The following is an 8956-nucleotide window of genomic DNA, read 5'->3' as shown; positions in this document are numbered from 1 at the left end:
CCAGAGTATGTTGTAACATAACCTGAGGTAAATTGTAACAGCAAGATTGAAGAATTTAAAATTGAGACCACTCTCCAAAATATGCATCTAAATAAGTTTATTGTGCATGTGCCAAAACATCTTCTTGTGGTTCACCAAAAACAAAAAGAACTGGCTAAAAAGCAACAATATTAGTGGTGTGGATCCTTGTAACATTAGGAGAGCTGTCTTAGAGAACATCATCTGATAATACCTACTGACACAAACACAGGAGCGGAAACCTCCAGCTGCACATTATAATCCACATAAAGTTCCAGGAAGATGTTTGACAATTAATAAACCAACAAGCATGCACACTATGTTTGTGTAAAATGATGAAACGTGAACTGGAGTGTGTGTATCTGCGTCAGTGTTGCAGTGGAGATGATACAGACAATAGTAACCAGCTCCTACTTACTCTTACCTGCACCTGTCAGATGCTCAGTAGGCCAACCATGTGTGGAGTGAGTCCATAGTATAAGTCTGCTGCCTCAATCAGGTAACCAGTCAACCCCTAATCTTGCTGTACAGTGAAGACTTTACGACTGCTGTGATCGCCCACATGATCACACTTAATAATGGCTGAGATATTTACTGTACTGTACACGCTGGCAGCTTGCCTGAACCTTGTTCTCTGACGTTTTGCAAAGTTTTTGCAGTGTCTGCAAAGTGTCACATGCCATATAGAGAAGCCTTTGCTGATTGACCTCACTGACTTTACCTGCCTCATGTCATCTGATGTTCGTTTTCCTCTCCCACTGTCTGAGTACACTGAAGAAGAAAAAAATGGAGAAGGACAGAGAATAATCTGTGACTTGGGATGGTTGAAACACTTTCTTTAAAACGTGTTACAACCATCCCATCATTGTTGAAATAGCTGAAACATTTTTTTAATGTGAAAATTTAAATATCCAACTCTTCAGTGTTTCTCTTCTAGGCTTTTACACAATGAATTCATAATAATTATTATAAACTCACTGTAAGCTCATAGTAATTATTATAGAGAGCGATAGTTAGGTAGGTTTTTTTAAATATATATATGGTATACATATATAGTGTGATATATCTAGTTCTTTCTTTCTTTTTAGAGAGAAATATGAACATGAACTTTGTCAGGAAGACAAACAAAGATCCAGACTCCTCCAGATGTGAAGCTCAGAGCAGTCAGAGAGGTGAAAATGCACAATATTGTTATATAAGGATTAAAAATGCACTTTTAAGAATGATATTTCCTGTTTATGTTCTCTTGATGCAGGAGATGTGTTACGTTGTTGTATTTCAATCAAACTAAACATTCAAAATATTTTTTAGGATTATCTACATTTTAGATTGTTCTCCATTAAAATAACTCAGAGACAACCAACCTCATAGTGTGTGTCCACCAACCCCACGATGGGGACGGTTGCCACAAGTGCACAAGACATATTTGACGGTTCATATCTTTTAAACAGAATCAGCTGAAGGAGAGTAAAACCACTTTATTCCTACCTGACACTTTAGGCTTTCATTACATATCAAAAGGGAATCTATTCAGTATACAGTTTATGAGGGATTCAAAAGGAAAGTAAAAAGTGTGACTACCAAACCCATTCTCCCCTACACAAGTCAGTTTTTTGCAATAAAAGTGTCCCACACTACCTTAATCCACCCTACACATTTTTTCTCACAGGGAGGAACATCATGAGGTGATCCAAATGTTGGGAAAAGAAAAGCTGGAATTGACTTTAGGGAATCTGTTAGGGAGTACATCACAAGAAGGGTTGAGAGTTTTAATTACATATTTAAAGGACACCGGTATAGGAAATAGACTATAGGATATAGGTTTGTTTGTTTTTAAAAAATGTATTTATTCAATTATTTTTTAATAGTTCTGGCCATCTCATTCTTCACACTCCAGTCCAGTAGGTGGCAGTAAATGCACCTAGCCAATAAAAAAAAACATTCTCGTTTACTGTCGGCTTTATTTTGGTGGAGCACCTCTGAAGCTAAAAGTCTCTTCCGGTCGCTGTGTGTCAAACATGTGAGATGACTTCAGCCGCTCAGACTGTGACTCTGCTGGGTCTGTGTGATGGAGAGTTGGACCCTAAGAGACACCAGTCCTCTTATCTGACTAATAAAGTGGGAGGGGGGCCTGACTGGTGCCTAGTTGCCCCCCTGCAGCTGCCCCGCTGTGCCCGCTGCAGAGCCCCCCTATCACACGTGGTTCAGGTGTATTGCCCCCTGCATGAGTCTCCATACCACCGGACCCTCCACCTGTTCGCATGCCCGGCTTCAGGGTGCAGCGGCCGGGCAGACTGCTGGACGGTGCTCCGCTCTCAGTGTCTGGAGGTGGAGGAGACATCCAGCAGGCCCGATCCGGCTCAGGAGGCGCCTCGGTCGGCCACTGACTGGTGTGAAGCCGCTGATGACTGGGGGATGGAGGAAGAGGAGGATGATGGATGGGGAGGAGGAGGAGGAGGAGTGAAGAAGGAAAGTAAAGTTGAGGAGGAGAAAGCAGCTCCTCAGATAGAAGGTAAGATTTAATAATATACATACATCCCAATATGACCTCATGTGGGCCAGGTCATTAAAAAGAGGGAAGGAAGGAGGGATGAGAGGATGTTAGGAAGGAAAAGAAGACAGGAAGGAAAAGAACACATGAAGAAAGAGAGACAGACAAAAAGACTGAAAGAAAGAAAGATAGACAGAAAGAAAGAACAAGGAGGAGGAGGAGGAAAGAAAGAGAGAAAGAAAGGAAGATGAGGGAAAAAAAGGAAAAACAAAGAAAGAAAGACAGAAATAAAGAAGAAACAAACAAAGAAGGAAAATAAAATAAAGAAAAAGTAAGAAAGAAAAGAAGGAAAGTAAGAAAAGAAAAGAAAGAAAGAGGAAGAAGAATATGAAGAAAGAACAAGAAGGAGGGAGATGAGGAAAGAAAATAAGGAAGGAAAATGAAAGAAAGACAAGGAAAAAGAAAGAAAGAAGGAAAATGAAAGAAAGAAGGGAAAAAAAGAACAGAAAAATTTCCTCCTCTTAAAGCTGCAGTAAAAAATGTTCACCACTAGGGGGCAAAAAGAACATGAAAACAAACTGAATCACTTCTCAAGTTAATATTAACTCCTGTAAATCACTATTTTTCATCCTTCTTGAAAAGTGAGAATAAAATTAGAAATAACTGGAAACTAATTTGATAATCAAGTATAGTTTAAGAAGTTCCAGCTTCTCAAATGTGAATATTTTATCTGTTTTATATGATTGTAAACTATTATAAACATCATAACGGCTCTCACTAACATTTTCCCTGCATCTGTAAATTGTCACTTTCCTTGTTACGCTTATAAAACCTTAATTATTCATGATTTTTTTTTTATAGCTTTTGTCTGTATTTCTTCACCTTTATTGGTTTTATTGGCTCCCATTGCACATTCCTCTTTTCCTAATCTCAATGTTCTGCATGTATTATTACCTTTGTGTAATAACTTAAAATAAAGTGAGAGATTTCAATAAGTCCCGTTGAGCTTTAGGAAATTGAAACTGGCTTTTTTTCTATAATTTCCTAACATTTATTGATTAGACCAGAGGGATCGGACTCCTTTTCATTCAAGGGCCAAATACAGTTCAGTGTGACCTCATGTGGGCCGGATCATTAAAAGAGGGAGGGAGGAAAAGAAGACAGAAAGGAAGGAAGGAAAAGAAGATAGGAAGAAAAGATGGAGGGAAGGAAGGAATGAAAAGAAGACAGGAAGGATGAAGGAAAAGAAGACATGAAGGAAGGAAAGATGGAGGGAAGGAAAAAGGGAAAAAAGAGAAAGGAAGGAAAGGAAGACATGAAGGAAGGAAGGGAAGTCGGCCAGATTGAACCCCCCGACGGGCCGGTTCTGGCCCACAAGCCTCATGTTTGACCCCCCTGGACTAGACTCATCTTATTTAGAGGTTTAATTGATAATATATGAAATGATATAGTGTTATAAATCTGATATTTCATTTTTTCTTCTTCTATTTCTCAGCAGGAAGTTCAGCAGGAAGTGAGACGGACGTCAGCAGCAGACTTCAGGATCTCCGTCTGGCTGAATCTCAGGAGGAGGACGACGACGTCGCTCCTCCCGTCTTCCGGCCGTTCTTCGTCAGCGTGGTGGAGGAGTCGGACCTGTACGGGGAGGACGGCGAGCTGGATCACGCCCAAAAGCTGCTGAAGGAGTACGAGAGGAGAGAAGGGGTGAAGGTGGGAGACATGGGAGATGATGATGAGGAGGGAAGCAGCGGCGGCGGAGCGGAGAAGTACGAGAAGACCAAAGCTCGGCACGGAGACGCCGTCTTCTCCAGATTCATGAAGAAGATCTCGTCGTGTCCTCAGCAGATCCTTCGTTACTGCCGCAGAGGGAAACCTCTCTTCATCTCCGAGCCGCCGTCCAACCTGGATCAGGTGGTGTCAAGGTGCGGCTCCTGCGGGGGGGGAAGGACGTTTGAGCTGCAGCTGATGCCGGCGCTGGTCAGTCTGCTGCGGGGGGAGTTGGAGTGCGCCGGCGGCGGGGGGAGTGCAGAGGTGGAGCTGGAGTTTGGGACGGTGCTTGTTTACACCTGCACTAACAGCTGCTGGACCAGCGGATCAGACTCACCTGTGGAAGAGTTCTGCTTCGTTCAGATGGATCCGGACCAGCAGCTGTTTAAATGACTCAGACCCACTAGTCTTATTTTAACCATTTGTGCAATAAAACCGAAAACATGCCATAAAAAACAAGAAATCAGATTTGGTTTTGGTTCTTTCTTTGTGCATGACATTGCCTGTCTTCTCCTTCCTTCCTTCCATCTTGTCTTCCTTCCTTCCACCTTTCCTTCCTGTCTTCTCCTTCCTTCCTTCCTTCCATCTTTTCTTCCTTCCACCTTTCCTTCCTGTCTTCTCTTCCTTCCATCTTTTCTTCCTTCCATCTTTTTAATGGTCCAGTCCTGTGTATTGTTCTGTATGTGGACCTTGAATGAAAATGAGTTTGACTCTCCTGATTTATACTAATATATAAATACTAATTACTATATAATATTGTACACACACACACACACACACACAGATATAAAATCCCCCCTATGTGAAGAATTTAAGGTGGGATTTCCCCCAATTTTGAACAATGAATATTAGGCCCTAATATAATAGTTCCTGGACAAAAACAGAGGAATAAGATATATTAGACTTTAGATACACACATTATACTTGTTAGTAGATCAGTTCATTGTTGGTTTGGATCCAAAATATTTCAGTTTTATCCTTAAATCTCATTAAAATCTAGTTTTTGTAATAATTAGGATGAATTATCTTGTTTTTTCTCTCTGTGTGATTCAGTGCAGAATAGATTTACCTTTAATAACATTTAATGTTTTCGGTCCTGCAGCTCATTAATATATAACCAGCCTTTGACCTCCGACTAAAAAAATAAACTTCTCACACTTTTTAATCTCTTGGTATAAAAATCATCAGAACACACGTTATATATTTAAATTTCTGTTTTTACTTCAACCTTTACGATACATTTCTATAATTCAGTGTCTTTTTTAAAGCGTCAAACCAAAAAAAAAACAACAAAAAAAAGCCCAGTTCAGGTTGAACAGCAGTAATAATGTAATAATGTAATAATTCAGGGAAGGAAATGTAAACCGTACAGAGTTTAAAACCAAGCTATAAAAAAATGTAATAATCAGCTATAAGAGGAGGTTTAGTTTTTTACTGGATGAGCTCCAGAGTATCAAAAATAGATTTATTCATTAATTAACTGGCCAATAAATAACATCAGGATTTTATATTTAGCCTCTTTGATGATGTTTGGTTTTTTTTTCTTCCTTTTTTTTTTTTCTTTCTCTTTTTCTTGTTTTCTTACAGTTCGTCCAATTCAGTCGAGACCAGTTAGAAAAATCTTTGGTTTAGTCAGCGTGGTGGTGAGGTAATGACCAGTTTGTCTTCGCTTTTTTTTTTTTTTTACTTCCTGAGAAATCTGACGTCATGTGACCCTGATTAACGAGGACGAGGCTGCTGATTGGATTTCAGGCACTTTGAAGAGTTTGATGCACCGCCGGTTCGATCCTCTCTCTCTTTCTCACAGGAGGAGGAGGAGAACCGGGGAAGAGGGGGGTCCGTGTCTACTGAGGACCTCCACAGAACGGTAAGGCGGCGTCACCAGACTTGTGCTCCCAGTCGTACTGGTGGTACTGGTCGAACTGGTCGGGCTGGACGACGCTGCTCAGGCTGCAGATGTCCCGGTCGATGATCTCGTTCACTGCAACAAATAAAACAGAAGCAACAGATTCAATTATTTAGAATATTTAGATTTATTGATACACACATCTCAGATTTCAGTTGCCGCCCCAAATCCTTCTGTTACTGCGCTGACCTCATCACATTAATTTAGTTTTTTTTTCTCTACAATGCTTTTATTGATTGTGTTTTCTAGGCAAGGTGTGTATGAAATGCTTTCTATAAATAAAGATTATTTATAGAGAGCATTTCATAGACAATGACAACTCAATGTGCTTTACATAAAATAAACATTTAACAGTAAGAATTGGAAACAAAAATCATAAAAAACATGCAATTTGAGAAATAAAAATAAAACCCAATAATAGTAAACACATGGTAACATTAAAACATACAATTACCACGTCTCTGATTCCAGCTTCTTAAATATGAATATTTCTGATGTCTTAATTCCTCTGTGTTGAACTGAATATGTTTGAATTGTGGATAAAACATTTGATGACTTCATCTTCGGTTTTAAGAAACACTGATGAACATTTTCCCCTTTTTTCTAACATTTTATTGATTGAGCTCTGGTTTTAACAACTAAATATTCTTAATTGATGGTGCGTTCGCTTGCTTTTTTTTTTATTTATTTTTTTTTAGCTTTCAGCCCTTTTGGTGAGATCTGTGGAGATAAATGACCCTTGAGTTATGTTTTTGTCAGTTTGTTTATGTAAGATTAAGAAACTTTCAGGCTCAAATCTGAAAGTTTCATTTAAGGGTTGATTCATGGTTAGTGAGGCGTTACTGAGCGGTTTTTAAGACGTTTAGGGAGGTTAAAATATCATAAAATCTAAAAATTGTGACTTTAAAAAAAATAAAAACATATCAAACTGCACTTTTAAATATACACTACTGTGCAATATCAATTTTTCAGATTTCAGGTATTATTCAGGTTTTATATATTCACTTTTTACTATATTTTTTCCTACTTCTTCTTTTTATTGCTTCTGTATTTATTATTTATTGTTCTTAATTCTTTTTTATTGATGCTCTAATTTTTGCTGCTATAACACTGTAACTTTCCCCATCATGGGACTAATAAAGGAATATATTATCTTAAAAAGCTTCTGTGAGACGTTGATGAGCTGTTCACAGTTTCCTCTATGCTGTGATAGATTTATGTTCAAATTACTGATCAGACATGAACTTAAACAACATGCTGTACATTTTAAATAAAAGTCCAAATGCAGGAAAGCAGGAGGAGATGACTTGACTCCTGCAGTTCCCTGCAGAGCCACATGAGGGCGCCGCTGCACTCAAACTGTAACCTGCAGCTTTACACACATTAATGAATATCAAGTGTTTCTGGCTGTGAAAGAGATTAACTGGCTTTTAATTACTAACTACTACATTATTCAGCAGTAAGTGATTCCACGTTATACGTCAGCACTCGAGCCGAAGGTGACAACTTGTGTTTATTATGATTATTCATCATGGCGGTAGTAAAGCTGCTGCAAACACACACAGTCTATTTGCAGAGCAGCAAGTGGCTCCATTCAGTCTATTCATAGCTGGGCTGTGAAACCTGAAGCTCAAGAAGCAAACCAACACCCAAAACTGTCACCACCACCATCATGCTGCACCCACGACACCCCCCCCCCCCCACACACACACCCAAACCACGGCTGATATGTATCATCACAGAGATGAAGATCAGTGTAAATGTCAGCTGCTCTGATGATCGTTAAAGCTGTTTCTCTCTGTAATGATTCCTCCTGTTCTTACTGACTATTAGAAGATCCCTTCATCATGTTTACTGTAATGATTCCTCCTGTTCATACTGACCATTAGAAGATCCCTTCATAATGTTTACTGTAATGATTCCTCCTGTTCATACTGACCATTAGAAGATCCCTTCATAATGTTTACTGTAATGATTCCTCCTGTTCATACTGACCATTAGAAGATCCTTCATAATGTTTACAATGGAAGTGATGGAGGACTAAACCCACAGTCCTCCTTCTGTGGAAACATGGATTTAAAAGTTGATCTGAAGCTAATATGAAGCTTCAGTCGTCTGAATGAGTGAAAGAAAGAAAGAAAGACAGAAAGAAAGAAAGAAAAAAAGAAAGAAAGAAAGGAAGAGAGAGAAAGAAAGAAAGAAAGAAAGAAAGACAGAAAGAAAGAAAGACAGGAAGAAAGAAAGAAAGAAAGAAAGAAAAAAAGAATGAAAGAAAGAAAAAAAGAGAGAAAGACAGAAAGAAGCAAACAAACAAACAAAGAAGGAAAAAGAAAGAAAAGAAAGAAAGGAGGAAGAACATGAGGAAAGAAAGAAAAGAAAGCATGACAAAATAAGAAAGAAAGGAGGAAGATGAGGAAAAAAGAAGCAAACAAACAAAGAAAGAAAGGAAGGAAGAAAGAAAAAAGTAAGTAAGAAAGAAACAAAGACAGAAAGAAAGGAGGAAGATGAGGAAATAAAGAAAAAGGAAATAAACAAAGAAGGAGGAAGGTGAGGAAACATAAAGAAAGAGAGAAAGAAATAAAGACTCTTGTCCTCTTTGTGTTCCTATACTTCCAGCACAGCTCAACAGGAAACACTAAGAGGGAATCTGATTCTAAAAAGACTGTAAATGTGTCAGATATCACTTGATATGACTAACTCACACTGATGAAGCTCAATAGAAGCTGATCATCTACTTTATAATGATTTAGTCCTCCATCACTTTACACTGAAAG

General features: G+C 38.8%; 2 protein-coding genes across 4 annotated transcripts in view; one reads left to right on the top strand and one right to left on the bottom strand.

The window, feature by feature from the left end:
* The first annotated feature begins 2038 nt into the window (after positions 1-2038).
* On the top strand, positions 2039-4742 carry pdcd2l (programmed cell death 2-like). Of its 3 annotated transcripts, none has more exons than XM_062420478.1 (2): positions 2039-2530; positions 4017-4742. In XM_062420478.1, exons 1-2 carry the CDS (start codon positions 2044-2046, stop codon positions 4667-4669), a joined length of 1140 nt encoding a protein of 379 aa, XP_062276462.1. In that variant the 5' UTR covers positions 2039-2043; the 3' UTR covers positions 4670-4742. The 3 variants fall into 3 exon arrangements, with proteins under 3 accessions (XP_062276462.1, XP_062276460.1, XP_062276459.1); XM_062420476.1 differs by having other exon boundaries at positions 4008-4742; XM_062420475.1 differs by having other exon boundaries at positions 4005-4742.
* Positions 4743-5486: 744 nt separating this feature from the next.
* nfatc3b (nuclear factor of activated T cells 3b) overlaps positions 5487-8956 on the bottom strand; it is a 36789-nt gene continuing 33319 nt past the window's right edge. Inside the window, exon 11 of the mRNA XM_062420717.1 lies at positions 5487-6257. Within this exon, the coding sequence (XP_062276701.1) occupies positions 6121-6257 (137 nt within the window). The 3' untranslated portion in view covers positions 5487-6120. The remainder of the gene's footprint in view (positions 6258-8956) is intronic.

This window comes from Scomber scombrus, chromosome 6 (assembly GCF_963691925.1).
Source record: "Scomber scombrus chromosome 6, fScoSco1.1, whole genome shotgun sequence".
In the NCBI taxonomy this organism is placed as follows: domain Eukaryota; kingdom Metazoa; phylum Chordata; class Actinopteri; order Scombriformes; family Scombridae; genus Scomber; species Scomber scombrus.
Note: the sequence above shows the minus strand (reverse complement) of the source record. Positions and strands in the feature narration are given on the sequence as shown.

Coding starts and splice junctions, on each gene's coding strand:
- pdcd2l (XM_062420475.1), top strand. CDS start 2,044: ATGACTTCAGCCGCTCAGACTGTGACTCTGCTGGGTCTGTGTGATGGA. Junction 2,531..4,004: donor AGCAGCTCCTCAGATAGAAG/GTAAGATTTAAT, acceptor TCTATTTCTCAG/CAGGAAGTTCAGCAGGAAGT.